This window comes from Rhipicephalus sanguineus, chromosome 1 (genome assembly GCF_013339695.2).
Source record: "Rhipicephalus sanguineus isolate Rsan-2018 chromosome 1, BIME_Rsan_1.4, whole genome shotgun sequence".
Taxonomy (NCBI): Eukaryota; Metazoa; Arthropoda; class Arachnida; order Ixodida; family Ixodidae; genus Rhipicephalus; species Rhipicephalus sanguineus.
Window position 1 is genome coordinate 278,911,670 of NC_051176.1, and position 26,179 is coordinate 278,937,848.

The 26,179-nt window shown below is 46.1% G+C and overlaps 2 protein-coding genes and 3 non-coding genes across 6 annotated transcripts in view; 1 reads left to right on the forward strand and 4 right to left on the reverse strand.

The window, feature by feature from the left end:
* LOC119379076 (synaptic vesicular amine transporter) overlaps positions 1-6,121 on the forward strand; it is a 30,947-nt gene extending 24,826 nt beyond the window's left edge. The window contains exons 7-8 of the mRNA XM_037648242.1: positions 5,729-5,774; positions 5,849-6,121. Of these exons, the coding sequence (XP_037504170.1) occupies positions 5,729-5,774; positions 5,849-6,026 (224 nt within the window). The 3' untranslated portion in view covers positions 6,027-6,121. The remainder of the gene's footprint in view (positions 1-5,728; positions 5,775-5,848) is intronic.
* Positions 6,017-11,398, reverse strand: LOC119379075 (unextended protein). 2 transcript variants are annotated; one of them, XM_037648240.2, is made up of 4 exons: positions 11,347-11,398; positions 10,822-11,274; positions 9,389-10,767; positions 6,017-6,687 (listed from the first exon to the last, which is right to left on the reverse strand). In XM_037648240.2, the coding sequence occupies exons 2-4, from the start codon at positions 11,184-11,186 to the stop codon at positions 6,056-6,058; spliced, it is 2,376 nt and encodes a 791-aa protein (XP_037504168.1). In that variant the 5' UTR covers positions 11,187-11,274; positions 11,347-11,398; the 3' UTR covers positions 6,017-6,055. The 2 variants fall into 2 exon arrangements, with proteins under 2 accessions (XP_037504168.1, XP_037504169.1); XM_037648241.2 differs by lacking the exon at positions 11,347-11,398 and having other exon boundaries at positions 9,389-10,762; positions 10,822-10,960.
* Positions 11,399-23,237: 11,839 nt separating this feature from the next.
* On the reverse strand, positions 23,238-23,310 carry Trnak-cuu (transfer RNA lysine (anticodon CUU)). Its single transcript has one exon. It is a non-coding gene; the product is annotated as a tRNA-Lys (tRNA).
* A 130-nt stretch (positions 23,311-23,440) lies between these two features.
* Positions 23,441-23,513, reverse strand: Trnak-cuu (transfer RNA lysine (anticodon CUU)). The gene has a single exon. It is a non-coding gene; the product is annotated as a tRNA-Lys (tRNA).
* Positions 23,514-23,641: 128 nt separating this feature from the next.
* Positions 23,642-23,716, reverse strand: Trnak-cuu (transfer RNA lysine (anticodon CUU)). The gene has a single exon. It is a non-coding gene; the product is annotated as a tRNA-Lys (tRNA).
* Between the last annotated feature and the right edge of the window lie 2,463 nt (positions 23,717-26,179).

A 26,179-nucleotide genomic window follows, 5' to 3' on the forward strand; every position in this document is an offset into this window, starting at 1 on the left:
CGCGTCGTGTCTCCCTTGTTGCCCGGCCGTGATTTTTCTCGGGGCGAGCGTCGTAAGCGGGGAACGCGGTGCTACAGCCAGGCGAGGCAGGCGCGCGTCGCAGAGCAATCTTTAGTATGGATGGATGCTATGAGCGAGGCGGACGCTTGTGCTAAGATTGACCCTCGCGGTGTGTTAAGGCGTCGACGAAATTGTACTTCTATTATAAAAACACCGAATGGTACGGACGCGTAGCAACGACGCGTTGCAGTAACTAATCGAGGAGGCCATGGTCACGATGCATTACTGGGTGATTCCACGTAAGATCGAACAAACGATGGCTGGTCGACCTCTCAAATTTATTTCAAAATTTTATATATTATTGTCTGATGAGTGGAAAGAAGAGATCCGCAATTTGTTTTGCCGGCAAAAATTTTTTCGAAGCACCGGAAATCAATAATGACAAAGAGGTGGAGTGGAGCGCTCATCCGCTCTGCTGTTTTGGCCAACTTTCGTTATGAATTGCACAAAATATATTAAAGTTGGGTAGCTGAAATTTCTTCAACTAAATATATGCATGTTTTTGCTTCTGCTAAGGTGTTTTTAGTTTTTATGTGTAGTGTAGATGTTTTTATAAAAAAACCTCAAAATTAGCCCAGGGAACGTTATTTTCTTTACTTTGAACGTCCTTATCTCAAAAAAGCCTTATACCAGAGCGACAAAAATTCCGCATTACGTTCTTCGCATGCTTATCTACCAAACTGCTGAACCTCATAATTATATAACGTTTCAGTAAGGAGATATGATCGGGCTAACTTCAAGAAAACACCGAACAATGCAAATTTCTGACGACAATTGAAAAAAAAAACCCATTTTTTATATTTCTTAAAGTTTGTCCACTTATTCTCCTCAACATCAGCTTTCACAATCATTGAAAACATGATGCATAATGTTGTTGCACTAATAGTTACGGCCCCTCCAATGAGACCCTTAGGCAAGGATTGGCAATACCGACCTCTTGCCCAGCAAGTGTATAAAATGCAGGCAGGATTGAATTTCTTTTTATTAAAAGGCCAGCAGGCACCGAAAAAGGTGTCGCCGGCACTGAAGACGTTAATTTTGAAATTATTTGGTCACTGCAGCGGCCACGAGCGCGGGGCTACCATGCAGGCGCGCGCGCACCCGAAATGCTCGTTGTAAGAGACGGTGCAGTGAGAGCTCGTTTTCGCGTCCTCAGACCGATTGAGTTCGAAACAGCAACACCTCTCGGGTGACTTGGACGCACGTGGACTGGTAGTCTCAGTGATCTGCTTAATGACGTCGATTTTTTTTTTCAGGGGGCATAAGAATGTCATCGTTAAACTGTGCGTTCCGTGAAGATCTTTCATAAGCACGCGTATCACAAGTAGTCCGTCTCACTGACAGTCACTGATCTTTCGGGGCGTTAAACGTTCCTTCAAAGCATTTATGTCTACGTCGATAACTCTGTGAAATTTTGGCTTTTTGCAATAATTAAAGGAGTAGTGACACGATTTTGAGACATCGCGAAAGGGACATTTTTTGCTTCGTTGTTATGCAGTGTCAACGCTGTCCACACACTGGAGTCGGAGAACACGTATAAAATATTTTAAATTGACTTTGAAGTTTTCGTCGCTGAGCATCTGCAAGCCAGCCCCACTGCAAGGACATTATCCCGACGAGTCAAGACAGTTCCCCCGAGTTTGCGAGTTCTGCGTCCTGCATGCAGCCTAAATCGTTGAAATTACTGTCAGGGTCACTGGACGACAATTCACTCATCGTTGTTTATGTGCACCACGAGCAGATGACGGATTTGCCGCTAGTACGTCGCGTATTTTTGTATCTCCGTGACGTCACACTGCCATGAAACGACACTGAGAAGCCGCCCCCCGGATATCGAAACCGAAAGTGTCTTTTTAAGGTGGCGCTAATTAAAATATATACGGGGTGATTCCACGTAAGATCGAACAATCGATGGCTGGTCGACCTCTCAAATTTATTTCAAAATTTTATATATTATTGCCTGATGAGTGGAAAGAAGAGATCCGCAATTTGTTTTGCCGGCAAAAATTTTTTCGAAGCACCGGAAATCAATAATGACAAAGAGGTGGAGTGGAGCGCTCATCCGCTCTGCTGTTTTGGCCAACTTTCGCTATGCATTGCACAAAATATATTAAAGTTAGGTAGCTGATATTTCTTTAACTAAATATATGCATGTTTTCGCTTCTGCTCAGGTATTTTTAGTTTTGATGTGTAGTGTAGATGTTTTTATAAAAAACCTCAAATTTGGCCCAGGGAACGTTATTTTCTTTACTTTGAAGGTCTTTATCTCAAAAAATCCTTGTAGCACAGCGACAAAAATTGCGCATTACGTTCTTCGCATGCTTATCTACCGCACTGCCGTATCGTATATTTATATAACTTTTCAGTAAAGAGATACGATCGGGCTAAGTTAAAGAAAACACCGGACAATGAAAATTTCTGACGAAAATTAAAAAAAAAAATCCATTTTTCATTAAACTTTGTCCACTTATTGTCCTCCACATCAGCTTTCATAATCATTGAAAACATGTTGCATAATGTCGTTGCACTAATAGTTACGACCCCCCCCCCCCCCGCCCCCCAATGAGACCCTTGGGCAAGGATTGGTGCCTGGGCATGCATCGTATATATTTTAATTAGCGCCACCTTAAAAAGGAACTTTCGGTTTAGATATCGAGGGGGTGGATCTCAGTGTCGTTTCATAGCAGTGTGACGTCACGGAGATACAGAAACTCGCGACGTACTAGCAGCAAATTCGTCATCTGCTCGTGGTGCACATAAACAACGATGAGTGAATTATCGTCCACAGACCCTGACAGTGATTTCTACGATTTAGGCTGCATGCAGGACGCAGAACTTGCATACTCGGGGGAACTGTCTTGACTCGTCGGGATAATGTCCTTGCAGTGGAGCTTGCAGATGCTCAGCGACGAAAACTTCAAAGTCAATTTAAAATATTTTATACGTGTTCACCGACTTCAGTATGTGCACAGCGTTGACACTGCACACCAACGAAGCAAAAAATGTCCCTTTTGCGATGTCTCAGAATCGTGTCAGTACTCCTTTAATTATTGCAAAGAAGCCAAAATTTCGTAGAGTTACCGACCTAGGCATATACGCTTTGAAGGAACGTTTAACGCCCCGAAAGATCAGTGACTGTCAGTGAGACGGACTACTTGTGCTACGCCCCGCCACGGTGGTCTAGTGGTTATGGCGCTCGACTGCTGACCCGAAGGTCGCGGGATCGAATCCCGGCCGCGGCGGCTGCATTTTCGATGGAGGCGAAAATGTTTGAGGCCCGTGTACTTAGATTTGGGTGCACGTTAAAGAACCCCGGGTGGTCGAAATTTCCGGAGCCCTCCACTACGGCGTCTCTCATAATCATATCTTGGTTTTGGGACGTTAAACCCCAGATATTATTATTATTACTTGTGCTACGCGTGCTTTTGCAACCACTGCCCTGAAAGATCTTCACGGAACGCACAGTTTAACGATGACATTCTTATGCCCCCCTGAAAAAGAAATCGACGTCATTAACCAGATCACTGTGACTACCGGTGTACGTGCGTTCAAGGCACCCGAGAGGTGTTGCTGTTTCGAACTCAATCGGTCTGAGGACGCGAAAACGAGCTCTCACTGCGCCGTCTCTTACAACGAGCATCTCGGGTGCGCGCGCCTGCTCGGTAGCCCCGCGCTCGTGGCCGCTGCAGTGACGAAATAATTTCAAAATTAACGTCTTCAGTGCCGGCGACACCTTTTCGATACCTGCTGGCCTTTTAATAAAAAAGCAATTCAATCCTGCCTGCATTTTATGCATTTGCTGGGCAAGAAGTCGGAATTGCCAATCCTTGCCCAAGGGTCTCATTGGAGGGGCCGTAACTATTAGTGCAACGACATTATGCAACATGTTTTTAATGATTGTGAAAGCTGATGTGGAGGAGAATAAGCGGGCAAATTTGAAGAAATGTAAAAAATGGTTTTTTTTTTAATTGTCGTCAGAAGTTTGCATTGTTCGGTGTTTTCTTGAAGTTAGCCCGATCATATCTCTTTACGGAAACGTTATATAATTATATGACTCGGCTGTTTGGTAGATAAGCATGCGAAGAACGTAATGCGGAATTTTTGTCGCTCTGGTACAAGCCTTTTTGGAGATAAGGAAGTTCAAAGTAAAGAAAATAACGTTCCCTGAGCCAATTTTGAGGTTTTTTATAAAAACATGTACACTACACATAAAATCTAAAAATACCTGAGCAGAAGCAAAAACATGCATATATTTAGTTAAAGAAATTTCAGCCACCTAACTTTAATATATTTTGTGCAATTCATAACGAAAGTTGGCCAAAACAGCAGAGCGGATGAGCGCTCCACTCCACCTCTTCGTCATTATTGATTTCCTGTGGTTCGAAAAAATTTTTGGCGGCAAAACAAATTGCGGATCTCTTCTATCCACTCATCAGGCAATAATATATAAAATTTCGAAATAAATTTGAGAGGTCGACCAGCCATCGTTTGTTCGATCTTACGTGGACCCTACTTCAGTTTACCGCTCCCAGAGGGCGACACCACCCCGCCGACCAAGAGCACTGTGAGAGGAAAGTATGAGATATAAAAAGTGCGTTTGTAGAGTCTCCCAGAGTGTGTAACCGTGGCACAGTGGATAGCGCACCCGGCATCACTTGTTGAGGACCGAGAAGTCGTGGGTTCGACTCCCGTTGACGGAACTTTGCCACTGATCGTGCGCATTTTTTCCACGTCATTTTCGTGACGGAAATACGTCTCTGAAGTCTTGGTGGACCCCGGCATAACACTCTTTCGTGTTAAAAGAAAAAGTAAAACTCAGAACGCAGATTCGAGCTTCAGTTTTTTTTTTCTCAAGTTACAAACAAGCGCAACCTGCTCTGCAGGCGCAAATAGGGCGTCCTTGCAGTGTCATTGTAAGCACAGCGTAGAATGGGAGTAACTATTACATGCGAGTGTTTCGAGAGAAGCACGCGCACGCTCATGTGCAAGTACCGAGCACATTGAGTCGCGTCTGCGCTGTCAGCGCAGCTCGGTTTGTTGCGAGCATCAACGTGATTATAGTAGCTGTAAACGTCGTATTCTTTCTATCGCTTATGTAATGGCAAGTGGATGTCGTTGTTGGGACAATGGCGTTTGTCTAACTTGATTCAGTTCGAGGTGTTGCGGCATCCGGAGTCCGCGTTGCGTGACCCCAATTAGACGTTTCAAGAACTGTACCACGGTGGTAGCTAAACAGAAATTCATTGCTCTTGAAAAATATGACTTGTGACTGCGCTCTTGAGAGCTCGCCGAGCTCTGACCAACTTACCTCTCGAACACTTTCAACCCCTAAGCGCTCAAGTACTGTGTAGCGACAATGATGGCTTCTTCCGAACCCGCTTGTGCCGTATAGAGAATAACATTGAAATGAATTATTATGCTTGTTCTCCCGGCATTGTATGTTTTTCATTGTGTGATTCCTTCTGCAGACTTGAGATGATGCTCATAACAGTGTTGAATGATTCAGACTTTGACGCAGTGGAAGCTGTGATCTCTTCTAAAAATAAACTCTACTTTTTCGCGGCAATAAACAAAACCATCGCCGATAGTATCGTGCGTGCTGCGCATGAAGGCCGCAGCGTTCCTGTGGTGACGTGTCTCTTAGTTCTTACACCTCTTCCGCATGCAGGGCCTATCATCAGCAGCAGCATCGTCAAGACCTTGGGATTTCAAGCGTAAGTCGAACACTGCTGCGGCCCGTGATAGGCCGATGGTGAGCTGCTTGTCTCGTTTCGCGCCCCCCTCGCAGGTTGCTCTACCTGACGGCCACGGTGTGCTTCGTATACTCGCCGGTGATGTTCGTGCTAAAGAACCCTCCGGGCCGCCAGGAGAACCAGTCATTGCTGCTGCGCAGCGGCTCCTCGGATGTCCGCTACATGAGCTATGCCAACGAGGATGACTCCCCGGAGCACAAACAACAGCGCTGAAAGCAGAGATTTAATAAAGGGGGCGTGGCTCACGCGTTGGCCGGCTCGGACCACGCGGCCGCCGCCGGCGTCGTTGGCTTGACGTCCGTAGTGTTGACTGTCGCCTGCTTGTGCTCGTCCGTTTGCGCAACGGACTCTTGCACGTTCGCATCGGCCGGCTCCTCAGTCTTTGACATGCGCGACGCGCGCAGGGCAGCCAGGTACACGCTGTGGCTGACTTTCATAAAGACCACGTACGAGAGTGGTGTGACGGTGTAGTCCGGGACGAAAGTGCCCCTCTCGGATGTGAGAACGGGCAAGCCAAAGTAGGAGAATGGTCCGGCCTCGAACACCAGGCTCTCCCTGCCAACCGTTACGCGCACGCGCCCCTCGAGGACTACGGTAAAGTAGTCGCACGGCTTGCCAGCATCGAAGATGTTCTTGCCTGTCGAGGGCCTGAGCGTGAAGAAAATGTTCTGTGCCATGAGACGGCGCAGCACAGCGGGAGTCACAAACTCGGAAGTGAAGGCGCGCACGGCCGTGCTCAGGAACTGGAAGGTGGCGAAGGCCAGCTGGGCCGAGACCACGTTCTTGCCCTGCTGGCCGCTGCCGATCTTGAGGAAGTCACTGAAGTCCTGCAGCAGCTGAGCGTCCTTGCGCCGCTGCTTGCGCCGGTTGTCGGCTGCAGAGAGATGGTTAGATGCACGCCACTGTGAAGGCCCGTAATTACATTTTTGGCAAGATATCGTCACAGTTGAATAGCGAGAACAGATATGAGTGTTTTAAAGTACACATCGCACATCTATTAAAACGTGACAAAAACAACATAAAAAACAACAACAAAAACAGCGAGACATGGGAAAAACAGGTTGCGTGAGTCGCTATACTACCTCAAATTGACCTCTAGTTGCGTGATAGTGTGATGCCCTTCAAGTAATTCTGGTACGTGGTTCACTAAAGTCCAGGCGCGTGAAATGTCGAGATCAGATGTGCTACCTCTGCGCAGTTTAATGAGAAAATGTCGCTCGCAGCCAACTCCAATCGTCCTCCTCAATATACCTTTGCGAGAAACAAAAATGCAGGTCAGTAAACGCTGAGCTAGCGTGAGACAAGTTAGTCGCGTTAAAATGAAGGTGCAAAATTTTATAGTAACAGTTAGAAGATGATGTTTCAAGTCTCTCAATTTCTGAAAAAAACATGGCTGATCCCCCTTTCATAGGAATCGGTATAACACGAAAATGAAACATATCTTCACAGGGGTAGCTGAGCGTTTATTGTGCATTGTTTCGCCACAAGGGTGAAGGAATGAATGCTATAGCAACAAACTGTAATGTCACGCGAAGAACGACAAGCAGCTCGAAACTCGCAGGGCGCTCTAAAGCAGAAACGACACACGAAAAGAACATACACAGGACGAGCACGAACTAACAACTGTCACAATTGTTACTTCTTTGTGTGTGAGCAGCGCGCTCCTTTCGGAAACGCGGCCGCTGCAGCGAGCGAAGTGACCTTCGTGCTCTCTGTAACGTCAACGGAAACTTGCGGTCAAAGCACAAGACGTACAAACCGCCTCCATCACGAGATAAGCGTGCACGCACGACAGACACCCCCCTGTAGAGGCGCGCTCGCATCGCAACGCGCTGGGCGACGACCTTTAAAGCGCGCCTTGCAAGCTCTGTGCGCTATCTCGCTGGTAATAACAAGAACACGCTGAAGCCACCGAGCTCGGAGTACCGCCAACGATAAATGGTGCATATAAATAGCTGGCCGTTAGTAACCGAGTGGTTAGCTCGCCGGCTGTAGCCGAGTGGTTCTGCGCCGCGCGCTGCGGAGCGAGGGGTCGTAGGTTCGACTCCCGGCAACGTTATTTTTTCTTCTAGTTTCTTTCTTTGCCAACTGTTAGTGTATATTTTACACTGTCATATCCGCGACGGAAATAAGTCAGTGGAGCCGTGGTGGATGGACCCCGGCATAAAACACTTTCGTGTTAAAAACAAAAAAAAAAACAATATGTATGCGAGATTCATCTTCAACAGCAGCGCCTTCGAGAGAGATAAGGGTATGAACACAAAGCAGCAGCCTCTTTACTATATACGCCGCATCGCTCCCGAAATTGTGCCTGCGCTCACGATCTCTGTCAACGGGAGTGCTGTTGAAGACGGACATTCGCCAATTCGCCCAATTTGCAGTTTTAATATGCACGCAAGATGACAGCGGGCGTTTTTGTTTGAAGTTAGATAGCTCAGACACTGCAGTGCGGTCGAGGTTAAAAAGATAACCGCAGGAGAAGGGCGGAAATGCGCTTAGTGTCAATTTCGTCTGCGTTTGCATCTTCCGTGTTCACAAAGGACGCCACTTAGGCATGAGGCTGCCGTCTTAAGTGCACCTAGGCGTCCGCGAAAATTCCTCTAACGGTGCGCTTGCCATATCGACACAGGGATGACAGTGTTGCACTAGTTCACTCACAAGGCTTCTGACATGTCTAATAATAATAATAATAATAATAATAATAATAATAATAATAATAATAATAATAATAATAATAATAATAATAATAATAATAATAATAATAATAATAATAAAGAAACACCTAGTAATTGAGAAAACATCCTGGTTTCAGACAACGTGAAATGGCATGATTCTACATAACAAAACTCGCGACGAATGGGCGCCGTTGGTTTTCTATACTGTATACTTCCCTTCGGTATCTCGGACGCCGAAGTACAGGTCTGCGACATTTCGAGCAGAGCGCAGTAATTTGGATCTCCACATTAAGGAAGCCGTCCTGACGTCCTCAACATTGAGCGAGTGGTAAGCTCCTAGGATTCAACAAAAGTTGCTAAGCGGACTTGTTGGTACGGCATTCCTGAATTGTGCGGTAGCGCAATTAAACGATGGCACCAGAAAGGCACACGAAGCCTCTGTGCGCGTGTGTCTCAACGTACCTTTCTTGTGTGCTCGTTTATTTGCGCTACCGTATAATTCAGAAGTCCCTAGATACTTTGATCACCGCATCTGCCTGCATCCGTCGGCGTGACCACTCGCTCGCCCGTTTGGTAAGAAGATAAAGGCTTAAAAACGTTAAGTTCCGCTCTCTCCAAAGTTGTCACAAAAAGCGACCACGAAAAAAAAAGTTGCAGTATATAGAGCGCCCTATAGTCACTTGTCACACACTTCTACGAGGATGTGGTGTAATCTAATTGAAACGTGGCCTTGCGAAGCTGTGTGTATAGGAAGATGTGCGCTCATTTGCCATCACCTCTAGAGTTGTGCGCGAACTAATTTCGACTGTGGTCGCTACAATGCGACTGCGTCTACATTTTTCTACGTTGCGTTTACTTATTTGTGACCATGCCAGAAGCACGAGTGATGGAGCAACTCACTTAGCACGTCGGTTTCGTCGATGATCTCTGACTGGATGATCTCTTCAATGACGTCCTCGAGGGTTACCAGGCCCGTCACGTTGTAAGAGGGGTCACGGTTTTCTATCTGCACCACCTGTCGCACGAATGCCATGTGCGAGTGGCCCTTCTTGAACTCGCGCAGGAGTGAGTCGAGGGTCTCGTCCTCGAATACGAAGCTGAGTGGGTGCTTGTAGAAGCTGCACACAGTGGCCAGCGGAATGGCGTCGTCGGGGTCCACGAACGTCAGGTCTTTGGTGTTGAGGAGGGACACTATGTTCTGCTTGGTGTTTTCGTAGACGGGAATGCGCGTGTAGCCGCGCTTTACGATTTCACTCATGGTCTCGAAGTCGAGCACAGCATCATACGGGAGCATGTATACGTCTTCAATGCGCGTCATGATGTCAGCCGCCGTTTTCTTCGTCAGCTCTAGAGCACCGAATATGATGTTCAGCTCTTCGTTCTCGAGTTGCGCGTAATCCTTGGTGATTCGAAGATATTCGGTAAGTTTCTCGCGGTCGAAGACATTACCAATCTCCTCTCCGAGCACACAGTCGAGTAGCTTGGATATGGGCCACGAGAGAGGAAACGTGATGATCATAAACAATTTGGTTATCAGTATTGTCCGCGCACCAATAGCGAGTCCATATCTGGAGCATATGGCCTGCGGAATGATCTCTCCCAGCAAAACAATGCCTAATGTGGACAGGAGCACTGCCACGGGTCCGGAGCTCAGCATCCCGTCCAGCAGGATGGTGAAGCTGCTGTTGACGCACACGTTGCCGAGCACCAGCGTGCAGAGCAAGTAGTTTCCGCGGCGTCGCAGCGGCAGTATTTTGCGCGCGTAGTCTCGTTCCTCGGGAGTACCGCACGACTCGATGACCTTGAGCTCGGTTTTGTCCAGCGCCATGAGGCCAAGCGTCAGTCCACTGAACAGACCGGACCAGACGAGCAGTGTGCCGATGAGCAAGAGGTTGATCCATACGGGAACAAGCATTGACTCGCCCTCGATCGTGACGAGCGGGTGGCCGCCTTGGTGCACCCAACGGCCGGAGAGTGACACGCACAGGTGGTACTCGCCCGCACGGGGAAGCTTGAGGGTGATGCGCGCCGCCAGGCCACCGTGGAGAGGCCGCAGCTCCCAAGTGTCGATGAGAGCCTGCTCGCGGCACAGGACTCCACGGGCCGCCCTCTCAGTAGTGAGAGTGATGCGCGTGCGCTCCGAAAAGTTGGAACCCAGCAGCAGGAGCGGCACCTCCTCGCCCACAGGTAGCATCGTGTAGCCTTCCTTGTTGGTGGTGGCCGTCATCTCGCCGCCACCACGCACGCCGGAAACCACGGCCACGTCCAGGTCACCTGTGCTGCGAAGCCGCGCTTGAATCAACGACATCTGAAGCCCGCTACGGCTCACTTACGCAGTCAAGCTGACAGCAGGGCCCTGGTGAACCCAGTTCTCGCCCTTTCGCAGACATAGGAACCAGCGGCCTTGCGACGGCAGGACTACCGTGGCGGAACCGTTCTCGCCCGTGGAGAATGGCGGCAGTGCGGGCGCCTGGTCGCAGCTGCTCCCGCGCTTGGCGTCGAGTGGCGTGAAACTTACAGGCTCGTGGTCCAGATCTGAGCCGAGCAGAATCAGCGAAGTCTTTTTACCGACGGGCACCGGTTCGTCGCTGCGCCAGCGGCCGTCGCGTCCCAGCACGAGCACGCCATCCACGGTGGCGGCCACAGCGGCCGCCGCCGCCGCGCATAGCACCATCAGCAGAGCGCTGGCCGCCACCATCGGGGCCCGCTCATCCCATCGCCGTCGCCCACAGGCGCGTCTCTTGGTCTGCCGGGCGCGCCGGCTGGCTCGGCAGCCGTGGCACCGCCTGCGCAAGGAACCAAAGTAGGCAATTCAACGCTCTTTTCGCGACACACGCTGACACTACTGTACAACGCACCGCCATTCAGCCCGGCGCCCTTTTGAAAAGGGTATTTAATGCTCGTCAGGATGATGATGATGATGATGATTTCCTCTTCTTGATGGCGCTCACCCACAATGGGGGATGGGCCAAGAACCGGGCGGCAGGATGTTTAGGGTATCTATTGTGGCTGCCATGACTTCACCGTCGTCGTCGTCTTCGTCAGCTCTATTATGCAATCATTTTTTTTTTTTTTGTGGTACGTATACTATAATAAAAGACAGAACTGCGAGTGATAGACCTGGAAATTATAGGGGCGTGTTCCAGAAATAGAAGGATGGCAATGTGGATCAGAGAACAAGTGGGGCAAATTATAACATCCTTGTTTCGACAAAGAGGCCGGAAGAAGCGAAGTCGGCCAAGCCAGCATGTCGTGCTGGCTTGGCCAACCAAATTCAACTTTATCGCAGGCTGAATTGGTTTTTTTCAGACATTTTCGAGAGACGGAATATTTCATCCCTCGTTCGACTTTTTGGCTTCCTTATCACGTGTCGATTTCCGACATCGACCGGCAAGTTTTCTGCAATCTACCTTCGCTGTATTTGCCACCGCCGCCGAATGGGCTTCCCTTTACCAACTACAACCATTCCACACATTAAGACTAAACCAGAAATTCCATTGGAACTCAAGTAAATATCTTTCAGGACGATGTGGGAGGACGTAATAAAGATTCTGCTGTCGGGATGTGCATGTGCCTGAAATCTCCCTTCGTAGATCTGGTTGCTGGTTGGTTACAGAGAAACCAACCTAATTTCTCGAATGCCTTAGAAATATTTTATTCTCTTGTCCCAAGACATTGTCGTCCTATTCGCTTAGTGTGAGTACCAGGTCACAAGGGTTTAACCCTCAATGAATATGCAGAGGCACTTGCGGTGGCATCACATAATGGTCCCGTAATCTATATTGCCGACGTTGGCGTTTGTCTCAGCGGCGCGGTTTGAAAAGCTTGCCACGTCGGATACCTTTGCCAAATCGGCTTTGGCAACATCTGAGTTTCCCCACCTTAAGTATCAATGAAAAAATCGTTGGTGCTGCACTAGAAGGGCAGAAATATTAATTACCAGGATACGATGCCGAGTTCCCCTCTGAACTTTTACCTACACAGGTCGGGTCTTATACAGTCACCCTTATGCCTCCACTGCAGAGTGAATCTCTGCATCGTTTCTTTTTAAGATGCAGATTATTCAAAAATCTAAGAAAACGATTGCTAGATCAACCTCTCCGAAGAATGGGCTTACGTTTATCCCTTCCGGTGGTTCTTTCCTTTGGTGCAACTGAAATAGGCTTTAGCCACAGGAACGTTTGCGAAGCCGTGTGCGATTTTTTTACGGGAAACAAAAAGAATAGAATGTTAAGTTTATGTACAATTTCACTGTTTCAACCTATTGGTTTCTTTTTTTTTTTTTGAAAATCTGGATTGGACCAGTAAATTTATTTTTCAACCATCCATTCCTAAACGTATTCGGATTTTAAAACTATTTTATTTCTAAAATAAGGTACCACCCGTTTCATGGCCGATCCCACACGGTGGGTTGCGCCAAGTAGCTGAGGATCAACCGACCAACCAACCAACCAGATATGGGTGCATTTTGTATCCCCTGCAGCGTGGCAGACGACGACAACGATAACAGCAGGTTCAATTCAGTAATATGTGTTTGATGCCGTGTGTAGATACCTTCACGAAACAAAACGAATACGACTTTAAATTCCCGCTTGTATAAGTATTATTATAATAGAAAAAAAAAAAGGTTTTCATATTATTTTTATTATTATTGTGCTTCTTCTTCTTATTTTTATTCTAATTGCTATTCGGGACAACGATTAAAGTATCTGATCTGAATGTTTGAAAAACCATTATTGCACTCTTTTGTTGATGCGTACGTTTTTTTTATTACTATTATTTATTTATTTATTCTTTTTATTGGCATCGACATTCAATACTCAAAATACTTAAAAAAATTTTCATAAGATGACTTCTTGGCCAATCCCCCAGAGTGGGTATGAGCCATGCAGTAGAGGCTACTTCTACTACTACAATTCAATAATTAAAAACAAATAGCTTACCAAGGAATTACACCATGCAGAAAATATAGGAAGAATTCACCAACTACTCGGCCGATCCCCTCCACAGGGTAGTGCCATGAGGAGAGGACAACAACAGCAGCAGCAGCAGCAGCAGCAGCAGCAGCAGCAGCAGCAGCAGCAGCAGCAGCAGCAGCAGCAGCAGCAGCAACAACAACAACAACAACAACAACAACAAATGCATTGACCAGATAACCGATGGCCTGTGTTATGTACAATGGGTGCCAAAGTATGGAAAAACACATTATGCGGTGTCAGAGAGAAAAGCGAAGAGAGGAGTTGGCAGAGAAATAGCAGTGTGACGTCGAATGACTCAGGGACGGAGTAACTCAAGACCGGCGTGGGAAGCGATGGACATGAAACGCGGCGTGCAACAAGAGCATGCACTTGAGTAACACGGGATGGCTGTCCGGGCTTCTGTCAACAGAAGGCATGTGCCGAGAAGACAAGAAGAGACAGTGCAAGATGATACGGAAGCGCGCCCAAGTTTTTTCACCGCAGATCACGCAACGCGCATCGGTAATGAACGCGCTGCGTCGCGACCGTCGCGACCGTCCTCGGCCGCATCGGTGTAGTTGGCGGAAGCTAAGAAGGAAGCGCAGGCTCTTGTTCACGGTGTAAGAATATTCAGGTGTTGACACTGCGCGCGCCTAAGCGGCCAGAAAATGTTCGGTCGTCGGTCCGTTGAACGGTGCGCCATCTAGTGGCTTGAGGCGGAGTGCGCCGCGCTCGCCGTGCCCTCTCCTGTTGCTCTCTCGATTTCGCCCCTCGACGCCGCTTGGCGGATGCACATTATCCAACAAAATGGCACAAAAAATGCACGTTATCAGCAGCATGCGCATAGACGACTGCCCCGCTTTTCGTAGCGCCCTCCAAGACGGTGCCGATGAAACCGCAAATCATCTGATAAGAACCCGAACATTATCTGGACGCGCGTGGATTGCGGTTTCCCATGCGTTGGGGGAAGAGTGTCATCACCTGAGTATATTCTTACACCGTGCTCTTGTTTGCGCAGTGTAATAAGCGCAGCGTCTCATAGCTGACGAGATGGAGCGTTCAGCTGAGTGGGGCGAGATCGCATGTCACTAGCGTCACTAGTAGATATGGACGCGGCGGCACGTGCGTGCCTACGTTGTTGCCTTCAATACATGCAGTAAGTAGCATCGTGATATGGCTGCATTACATACATTCTGAATTCACAAAGCTTTTCAAGCGAAGCTTGTATTGCCTCACAAGTATGATTCGCGTTGCAGGTGTGACCTAAAAAACCAAAACAAAACCGCGAGCCCAAAGAAATGCGGCCCTCGAAGGTGTGCCGGTCACGTGCGTATTCGTATGCGCCGTCTTCCAATAATCGTCGCTCTGTCTCGATCGGGAGCTTGGCGGCGACCAGCCGTTTCTGATACGACAATCTGATCTTTTATCGAGGTGACCTGTCACTTGACGTTGCCACTTTTCATTGTTGCTTAGGTATGAACGCATGACCACCGTTGTTGCCTGTAGCAAGTGAAGCGTTTCGCTGCTAAGCACGTGCGCGAAGGTCCCATTCCCGGCACGGAGGAAGGAAGCAGTCAGGAGGGAGCATTGCGCAATGCGAAAGAAAGAAAAAAAAATGTAGGACGTCAGTCAGTGACCCTCGCGCCATGCTTCGCTTGCCCCCATTTTTCCGACAGGGCGAGGGCTCCTGAATTTTTCTTCCTAATTGCTCGTTGCCATGGGCCGGCCACATAATCACACAGCATCACAATTAGCTGTAATATTATCTTACGCACAATTCAAGCCTTTCAGCTCGAAATTCAAATTTATTACTGTAATTCAAATTTAACTGTAAGGGGGACTTAAAAAGCAGTTTCGAATAAAAAATAATCCAAATCCTGCACCTGTTTGAATCAAACTGAGCCACATCAATTAAACCAGCTCTGCGTCTACAGTCGTGACCAAAACAACCAAGATGGCCGCATCCAATCTGTTTCATTTGTGACCTAGTTGCTTTGCTACCCTGCTTTCGCTCCACAATTGCTTTTTCTTGGCAAGTACTGCAGATTGGGCAAGTTGGTGCATTATTTTTTCTTGGGGAGTTGACACTAACTGAAGGACACGATATTGTAGGGAAAAACTGGGATGGAAAGAGCAAGACGCCGACTTCCCTACTCCTGCCTCTCTCTTAGAGTTTTGTTTGTTGTTTTGCGCTGCAGTATCATGTCCTCCTTTCGCTCCAAGATGGCATATTTGAAACGGAAGACAATGGAAATGAAGGTATTGGGCACCGATCTATTCTTTGAAGAAGACGTAGTGATCTAAACGATTTTAACGAGATATCAATGACTGAATGGCCACGGTAACGCAAGGACTTCCCAATTCCGCTCCAGGTGGTGACGGAATAACCACAAAATGTTAAAAATCCTTTTCAAGGAAGCCCCTGACATCTTATTAGCTGTAGTTAATCATTCTATCAAATTTTCATGGATTCCTTCTAATTGGAAAATTGCTAAGATAATTCCAGTTCTTAAAAACAACTCCGCAGGATACACCATTGACAATATTAGACCAATTGTGCTAACTTCTAATCTGGCTAAATTAATAGAAGGAATTCTTTATGTTCGTCTTATGAAATTGGTAGAGGATAAAGAAGTTTTCAGCCCCTTCCAAATTGGTTTTAGACCTGGATGTTCCATTTGGCATGCCCATGTGGACTTGGAGAGCCGAATCAAATTAGCGCGCCGTCACAGACAAAAAGCAGCCCTGGTAACATTGGATATCTCAAAAGCTTACGTTAGTGTAGAACATAAAATGTTATCGGATCAATTAAAATTTCATGATATCCCTAATTATATAGTGAGGTAGTTTAGTGAGTTTCTAACTGCAAGGGAGTTTTATTGTTCACTAAAAGGTCATTCTTCAAGTTTATATTGCCAGTCAAGAGGGGCTCCTCAGGGAGCAGTCACCTCCCCTCGTCTTTTTAATGTATTGCTAAGCAATATTCCCAGTCATGATGGTGTATACACATACGTATATGCAGATGACATAGCATTTTTTGCGTCAGACACTGATATACATTCGCTGAATACTCGGTTACAAACGAAAATTGGTTACAGGCTATCATAGATCGGCAAAAAATGTGGAGCTCACTCAGACTCACTCACGAAACATATCTTACCCTTAGAGCTCACTCGGACTCAGACTCACCAAACTTTTCCTCATCCGGACTGACTCGGACTCAGACTCACTATAATTTTTCTCAATCGGACTCACTCGGACTCAGACTCACCAAAATATAATTCACTCGAACTCACTCGGACTCAGACTCACGGCTCGATCGGAGTCTGAGTGAGTCTGAGTGAGTCGACTCATGAGTCCGCTAGCCTATAATTAGCCTTTTTCTACCATAATGTCAATGCTCTTTAACGCCAATATCTCGCATAATCGGTGCGCTACTTAGCACCTTTTGATCTCGTACCTTCAAATACGAGTTATCTGACTTTGTAGTTCAATAAGGACCGTTTTATTGAAAGAGATGACTCACACGAGATATTTTTATCTCATAACTTCCCATGAAGAAGTTTGCGGGGGGAGGTCAAGGCACCTTCTCCCCCTCTCCCTCCTTATCTCACGCCTCTGATCAATAAATAATGAGCTGACGTATGAACGGTAGCGCGTTGACGTATGCGGGACTACACGTGAGTATAAATGTGAGCCGACATAAGTCTGATAGTAATGCTGAAGTTGAGTAGACAGGACCATAGGTCGGCAAGAAATGTGGAGCTCACTCAGGCTCACTCATGCAATATATTTTGCCCTTAGGGCTCACTCGGACTCAGACTCACCAAAATTTTCCTCAACCGGACTCACTCGGACTCAGACTCACCAAAAATTTTCCCAACCGACTCACTCGGACTCAGACTCACAAAAACTTTACTCACCCGGACTCACTCAGACTCAGACTCACGTCTCGATATGAGTCTGAGTGAGTCGACTCATGAGTGAGTTTGCCGACCTATGCAGGCTATCCATTTATGTCTTAATGATTCAAAGAGCGCAGAGACAGTTTTCCCTTTGGATGACCCAGTTAATATCAGACTAACTTGCAACCTGCAGAACATACCACAAGTGGACTCGGTAAAATATCTGGGAATAATTTATGATAATCGCCACCTTTGGCATACACACACTGAATACATAACCAAGAAAGGAGTACGGGCGCTAGGAGTCCTACGAAGACTTTGCAGCAGTCGATCGGGGGCTGCGAAGGGACACACTAATTATGATATACAAAATGTACGCACGCCCAGTATTAGAATTCGGATGTGTTTTATATTCAGATGCACCGGCTTATAAATTGCGTCCTTTTGTACTCCTGGAAAGGGAGGCCTTAAGGCTATGCCTTGGATTACCGAAATTCGTAGCCAATAATGTCCTCTACTTAGAGGCAAGATTGCCCTCTCTTTTGTGCAGATTTGGGATACTAACGGTACAAACATTCCTAAAGATGTATGAATATCCTATAAAACTAAAAATTATTTTCATGTCTCAGCCAGCGTTATTTTTTTCAATCTTACTGGCCTCGGTTTCATACACCGTAGGTGGGCTACGTACAAGCACTCGTTGGGCCATTAGATGTTAAACTGAGTGAAGTTCCTTCCATTGACAAGGAAAGACAGGATCTCGCAATCATTTTTGACGATATATATCCAAATCATGCCAAAAAGTTGCATTACCAGATATTAAACGGCCTGCTACAAAGGCATTTAGAGGGGATAAATATAACAAATATCACAGCTACAGATGCCTCACAATCCGAAGAAAAATCTGGTATTGGTATTTTCTCCGAGACCTTCAAGTGGTCATTCTCATTAAGAGTTCCCGATTTGTTATCAGTATTTTCGGTGGAATTTCTAGCAGGTGATTATGGCTTTACGAAAGCTCAGCCCATCAACCTCAAGAGTGGCCGTAGTTACAGATTCTTTATCTTTGTGCTCAGCACTCGCTGGAAATAGGGACTCTCATTTATCACGTACTTTTCATTTTCTCGTTCCCACCCTCGTAACTTTAATCAGATTAATCTGGGTACCGGGTCACAAAGGGATAAAAATGAATGAAATGGCGGACACTCTGGTCAAAGCCGCTCTCAGTGGTACGATACTGTCAATGATTCCCACATTAGCACTCATAATTCATGACATATTTAGAAGGCGTGCCATAATTCAAGACTCCGGTAAAACATTAATCAATCATCTAAATGAATATCGACACCTATTGTTCTCTTGGCGTAGGAATATCTGTTCAACAAGAAAAGAGGAAGTTATTTTTACTAAATTACGATGTCGCGTTCCAAAACTAAACTTTTATATGCATAGAGCTGCGTCTGGCTCCTTCCCCTCTTTGCTCGTTTTGCAACAAGGACGAAACAGTTCAACATTATTTTTTATCATGTAACCGCTTCAATGTACTGAGGAAAAACATTCTCAAAGCGGCGTTTAATCGAACTACTAGATTGAATTTCATTGGTTTTAATATTCTATCCTTGGGAGCCTCCTCATTAAGTCATTGTAACCGGGAGTTCTGTTCGGCTGTACAAAAGTTCTTAATTGAATCAGGGTGGTTTTGATTTTGAATTCTTAAATTAGCATTAATAATGTATTCTAACTATCCTATAATTCATTAGTCATTCAACTGATATGTGACCACTTTTATCTATAACTTATTCGTTTCTTGGCCAATCCCCCAGAGTGGGTGTGAGTCGTTCATAAAGGCAATCATCATCATCATCAAACGGCGCGGCATAAAACCAGCCCTTGGAAATCTCGTACTTTTTGATTTCTAAAAGTTTCATCCCATTCTAGTGAAACTGATTGTGTGTGCCACAAAAAAGTGACGCCCATAGTCTTTCGAAATCTCATACTTTTCGATTTTTAACGTAATCTAATACAGTTTTTCAGAAGACGACAGAAAGGTTTGAGTCAGCCTGTCGATTCTCACTGCTATAGTAATCGCTGTTTTTCAGTTAAATGTGAACGCGCTCGTTTAGCAGCCTGGTTATGATTGTTTTATAGCGTTAGTAGCAATTTTTGACGCGCTTGCTGTCCAGGTGTTGTTCAGAGAAAAGAAAAATTAGCGCAGCTTGCGCTGAGTCGCGCAAGGCTGGGTCACAGCGGAGCTGCTGGGCACCTAGCTGGTCCTGGCTTCGCTAGGCTTCTGCCCTCTCACCTATCTCTGTCCCACCCCTTGCTATACTATACTATGCATGCTCGCTCGCCAATGCACCACGTCAAATTGGAATGAGCCACGTTTCATGCATGCGCTATTACACTCCCTTGACCCCACGTTAAGCCTTCGACTTTCATCAAGACTTCGCTACCGTTCTGGGTAGATCATGGCTGGGCGTCGCGTTTACCCATGCGTATGCGTTTCGTATAGTGATGGCCGACACCGCCGCCTGCGAACCCTGCGGTGACGAAGAAACAATTCGACATGCTCTGTGCGACTGTCCGGAGTGTAGCACACGGAGGCAGTCTCTTTGTAATGCTTTCAACAAGTTAGACGACCAGGCTCTATCAGAAGAAAGACTACTACGCCATCGTCCAGACTTAACGTCGCAGCAGAAGGCCTTACAAACGCTACTAGGCTTCCTGCGATCTACTGGCCTGTCAGAACGACTCTGAGTGGAACGCTCTCGCGTGTGTGTGTAGTTGATTTTTTCCCCCTTATTATTTATTTTTTATCTCTCTCTCTCTTTCAACCCCCTAATCCCCAACCCCAGCGCAGGGTAGCATACCGGTTACTACTACCTTCTGGTTAACCTCCCTGCCTTCCTCTTCTCCCTCTCTTTCTCTTCCTGTCTTGCTCTGTCTTTTTTCTATCTCTTTTTCGTTTCTGTTTCTTTCTATATCCTTCTCTCCATATTTATCTGTTCTTTCTATCTTTCTTTCTCTCTGGTTCCTTCTTTCTTTCTCTTTCTATCTTGCTCTCTGTGTTTTTTTTTTATCTTCTTCTCTCTCTGTCTATGTTTTCCGTCTTTTTATCTTTTTACGCCTTCATTCCCTTTACTTCTCTCCATTTTTCTCTTCCTCTTTCTTTCTATCGCTTTTCTCTCTCAGTTTTCTATCTGTTTCCCTCTCTCTTTTTCATGTGTTCGTTTTCGTTTCACACTCGCACCTGCTGTGCACGGTAATGGGGCTTGCTCAATTCCTGTGGCGCATATCCACCTCAGCAGTTTTGCACGGCGGAGCACAAGTTACCGATAGCTTAAACATCTTCACTATAAAGATAATGAAAAAAAGCGCCTGCCGGTTCATGCTGATGATAGCCTTTTACAACGGAGCACAAGTTACCAACAGCTTAAACAGCTTCGCCGTTAAAACGGCACAAGTTCTTCTAAAAACCTCGTATCGAAGCTACCCAGTTGAACGGGATTATTGCGTGACACACGTCAATGCAGAAATGGGGCCCCGGTATACCTCGCGCGTCTCACTCGTTTTCTATACTTTCAGTTTTTCGTGAGTAATGTGAAATACGGCCCAACTTACGAATCACACAAGCGACACTGAGCTACTTTTTATAACAACGGCTGTTGTGGGCTCTCCCCTGACTTATAGCTGAGGTACGGCGTTCAACGAATAAACATCAGACGCGAGGAAACAAAAAGATCCCGTTCCTCATGGTTCCACGTTCTCCTCCCATGGCCCGCTACTGCGTAGGGTAGGAAACGGGATTTTTTTTTGTTCTAGTTATCCTCTCTGTCTTTCGTTTTCTTCGTCTGCTTTATTTCTCTCTCTCTCTCTTCCCTCCGCTGTTTCTCAGGCCTCGGTCTGTTGCGTCCAGGCAACTCACGCCACAAATACCTGGTCTTCGTATGTCTTACAACGAAAGTGGCGGCAGTGCTTCGTCAAGTTTAAAGATTGTTATAACTCAGCCCGTCAACAACAATAGAAAAATCTAACCGGCTGCGTTTTCATCAAGCGACGTGGAAATATTTCTCTTTCGGGTGAACAGAAAAAAAAAAAATGACAACAGGCTCCTGCGGCGAAATAACTTTAAAAAGATCGAAAGACATCGAACGCTGGTGCTGCGGACCGTTTCAACAGCTCCTGGTGGGGCACGATGCGAAAGACTTGAAAAAAAAAAAGCGATATAACTGCAAGCGGCCGTTACCACGTTACATTTTGCGGTCGTAGCAAAGGTTTCGTACTTTAGGTGAAACGAATTAGTTATTCGATTGTCCTTTTTCTATCGCTATCACGAAAGTTTGGGCTCCGTCGCATTTATTTTTCACGCACGTCATTTGATTTATTTAACTTATTTATATAGGAACTGACGCCCTTACGCAGATAGTAATATACAAGACGCATTCTTCTTATGACGGTGGCGAAAGCGCAATGCGTCGTGTCGCATTGTCGCAACATATGACTCAATCTCGACGCAGTAAATGTTCTACAGATGCGAACACATGGCTGCCTTTCCTTCTTTGTAACTTAGCTGTCAATTAAACTTTAGCTGTCTTTGTTAGCATAGTCAATTCTTAGATGAGAAACACAGCACTGAATGTAGTGATGTCAAAAATAAACTTCGAATATGATTTAAAAATTAAATTTCAAAAATGATTGTAATGTAGAACACAACATTACAAACATCTTCAAAATTGGCTAGCGCGAAAATCGACACGGACTAAGAAGGAACACTGATGTACAGGACAGGCGCTACTCGCAACTAAGCTTTATTCAGAAACGTCTTCCTACATATATACACAGCCGAGTGGCGCGCGCAGGCGCAATGCACATGACGATCGACATGGTAATCAGGACCGGGATACCAAAACATATTCGCATTATAACCAAGTGTCTAAGAACAGTCTTTCCTTACTGCGCAGAACAACAGAAGTGTCACTGATACATTCACGGTCTTTCTTTTTAATGTGATAAGCCTCCATTAGTTCTCTCGCCAGCGCATTCCCACTTCTGCCCAGAATTCGAATGCTAGAGAGCACTGGCTCACAGGCACAGGTCCTACAATGCGTAGGCAGATGAAAAGTCAAATTATTCTTAACAGAGCGCTCGTGTTTCCGTGCTCGATCGTTGACGCAACGACCAGTTTGTCCGATATAAACCTTGCCACAAGTGAGTGGGATTTCGTACACGACGCCTACGGCGCATGTGACGTAGGGCCGGACGTGCTTTTTTCCGCACGTCGGTTTTTTAAGTGGTCCCGAAATGCGTGGGCATAGCCCAGCCAGTTTATGCGGCGCTGAAAAAACTATAGGTACGTTGTACCTATTTGCCACATTTTTTAAATTGTGTGCCACTTTGTGCACATACGGCACCACTTCCGGCCTTTTTTCTGCACGAGCAGAGCCAGGCTTCCTTCCCCTTCAGTTTCTGAAGGAGGGTTTCGGACACAGCAGTCCGTGTCGATTTTCGCGCTAGCCAATTTTGAAGATTATGAACCAACTAGCCCAACAACGTATACTCTTAAGCTACATTACAAACAATCCAGCGAAGAAAAATTGTATCCAGAATCAGGTTCATTGATTGGTTCATTCATTCGGCCGTTCGTTAGGGTAATAACTTCTTCCCCAGTGCAGGGTAGCCTACCTGGCTCAGCCCTGGTTAACCTCCCTGCCTTTCTTTCATCCTTATTCTCTCTCGTTCGTTTGTAATCAACATAATACCGGGGTATGCAGGAGATACATCGAATGGCAAACTTAGAGACGGTAGAAGGGTGGCGGGTAAGAAAGCAGAAGGACATTACGTTGAGCGAGGTAACATGGAAACACTTTGAACGGAAAAAAAACACAGCGCCCAACGTGGGGCTCGAACCCACGACCCTGAGATTAAGAGTCTCATGCTCTACCGACTGAGCTAGCCGGGCAGACAGCAGCAGCGTCGGTGCACATCATCACGTGCGTCGTTCGAGATTAAGGTGGCTCAATTTAAGAGGGAAGAAGGAGAGGGTGTTGGGCGACGTAACATGGAAACCCTTTAATCGAAAAAGAAAACAGCGCCCAACGTGGGGCTCGAACCCACGACCCTGAGATTAAGAGTCTCATGCTCTACCGACTGAGCTAGCCGGGCAGACAGCAGCAGCGTCGGTGCACATCATCACGTGCGTCGTTCGAGATTAAGGTGGCTCAATTTAAGAGGGAAGAAGGAGAGGGTGTTGCGCGACGTAACATGGAAACCCTTTAATCGAAAAAGAAAACAGCTCCCAACGTGGGGCTCGAACCCACGACCCTGAGATTAAGAGTCTCATGCTCTACCGACTGAGCTAGCCGGGCTTTTTTTTTTTTCTTTATTGCCTGTTTTTCTTTACAGGCGGTCACACAGAAACAGGAATGGTAAAAACACACTTGGACCAAGCTTTGGTCCGTAGTGTTCACATTAAAATTTTTTTTCAAGTGACACAGTTCGTCCAACATTGGCAACCAGCGGGGAGGTTCTTCTTGGGCTCTATACACTTCAGCAATATGCCTTGTATTTGCAATGAAGTTTTCTCGGACAGGACGCGTGTTCTGGTCCATATGTCGGACAGCCAACATATGGACAGTCCATATGTCGGACAGTCTGCCAGATGCTGTGAAGACTAATTAACATAAACATGTCATATGGGACGTCGTCTTCATTGTCCACACACAGAAAACGAATGCCATAGCTCGTAATGGGCAGCTCTTTTTTCAATGTTCTTTGAAGGATGTCCCAATGAAAGACTGCGTCCCAGCAATGAATAAATACATGCTCTATTGTCTCAGGTGTTTTACAAAGCAAACAATTGGTTGTCCATGGCACATCGATTCCCTTATCCGCTAACCATTGCTTTACGGGGAGCGTACCGGAATGCAGTTTAAAAAAGAATGTTTTTGCCCCTGCTTTCACGTTCATCCTTTTGACCCTTTTTAAAACGTCCTGTCCGGGACCTCCATTGAACACAGATCTGTACAAGGGTGTTGGTAACAGGACATCACGGAGATCTTTGTACAGCTTCTTTCGTTTAACAGTGGAAAGATATTCGATAGAAAAACGGACTTTCAAAAATTCAAAAGATTGTATAACTTCTCTCAAAAATCCGGTCACATATCGGCACATATCATTGTTTGATGACACAACAAAATCTGGAATGCGCGAAGACAGTCTTACTTGTATCACAGTTTGCAGAAATTCATTTTTTTGATCTCGCAGGAACATAAAACGAGAGACAACTTGTCTTATAAATAAATGACATAAACCAACTCCTCCGTTGTGAACGGACTGGAATAAATTTGAACGACTTGTACGTTCCCATGACGATTTCCACACAAACACTGCAAAAATCCTATGAAATTTCTGCACATTAATGCGCGACATACAGATGACTTGCATGACGTACCATATTTTGGATATAAGGAACATGTTGCATACGGACGCACGCGCGAAAATAGACAAATCCCGACCACCCCAAGCGTTTGCCTTTTGCTTGAGTGTTTCTGCTTCAGCCCTTCCAGTAATCAGTGTTGTCACGATGGCTTTCCAAAGGTACACCAAGATACTTTAAGGGTTTACTTTCCCATTTTACGTTGAGGTATACCTCAGGTCTCATATCCCAATTACCGTACCTAAAGGCAGTTGTTTTGTCCCAATTAATTATGCTGCCCGTCATGTCGCAAAATTTATTTGCCATGTGAACAACCTCACATATACTCTGTCTAATCTTGGCAAAGTACCGCCACATCATCGGCGTAAGCAAGTAGCTTTATCTCCGCATTCTGTAACCGAAAGCCGTGGACACTTGTATTATTAATTATTGATAAACAAAAGGGTTCTAGGTAGATGGCAAATAACAATGCTGATGGCCGGACATCCTTGTCTGATAGAACTGAGTATTTCAATTTCCTCACTGAGCTGCCTATTGACTATCAGACGAGTTACACACTGCGAGTATGCCATCTTAAGACCATCCAAGATTATTTCACCAACTTCCACATGCTTCAACACACTGAACAATACTTCATGCGAGACACGATCGAAGGCTTTTTGTAAATCTAGTTGCATCATTGCTATTCGTTCTTCGAAGGCATCACAAATCTCTAGAACGCTTCTTACTATATGTATGTTTGTTGTAATGCTGCGACCTCTAATGCCACATGTCTGGTGTGTTCCAACAATCTTTTCGAAGACATTCTGCAATCTCCTGGTTAAAACCTTCATGAATATTTTGTAATCAGTGTTCAAAAGGCTTATAGGTCGATATGATGCTACAGATTGTAGTTTGGTGCTATCATCTGTTTTCGGAATTAAGACAGTATGCGCTTGCGTGAAAGAGCACGGTAGTTTCTTCTTTTCATATATGCTTCTACCATAACTTCGTACAGCGCATCTGCTACTTCTTTAAACGTTTTATAAAACTCAGCTCCGATTCCATCTGGGCCGGGCGTCTTTCCCGTGCTTAGGTCGTCGATAGCTTTTTTGATTTCCTGCACGCTGATAGGAGCCCCTAATCTTTCTTGTGTATCTGTGTCAAGCTTGGGCATGATAGGGAGAAAGACATCAGTAAAGCCTCTGGCCATCGGTACACGCTTGCCGAGCAGATCGCGATAATGTTCCACGAACGCTTCCATTATCTGAGCTTTTTCATTTGTCAGCCGATCCTTGTGCATTATTTCCTTTACTTCTTTTCTTTGTGCATATTTCTTTTCGTCCCCCAGAGCTCTTTTTGTGGGTGTCTCGCCCATCCAAAGCTTTTCACTTCTAGTTCTTATTATAGCACC

Excerpts from the sequence above, each read along its gene's own strand:
- LOC119379075 (XM_037648240.2), bottom strand. The coding sequence starts at position 11,186 with ATGGTGGCGGCCAGCGCTCTGCTGATGGTGCTATGCGCGGCGGCGGCG. Across the intron at positions 10,768-10,821 it reads CCTGCTGTCAGCTTGACTGC|CACAGGTGACCTGGACGTGG; the intron begins GTAAGTGAGCCG and ends GCGGCTTCGCAG. Across the intron at positions 6,688-9,388 it reads CGACGAAACCGACGTGCTAA|CCGACAACCGGCGCAAGCAG; the intron begins GTGAGTTGCTCC and ends ATCTCTCTGCAG.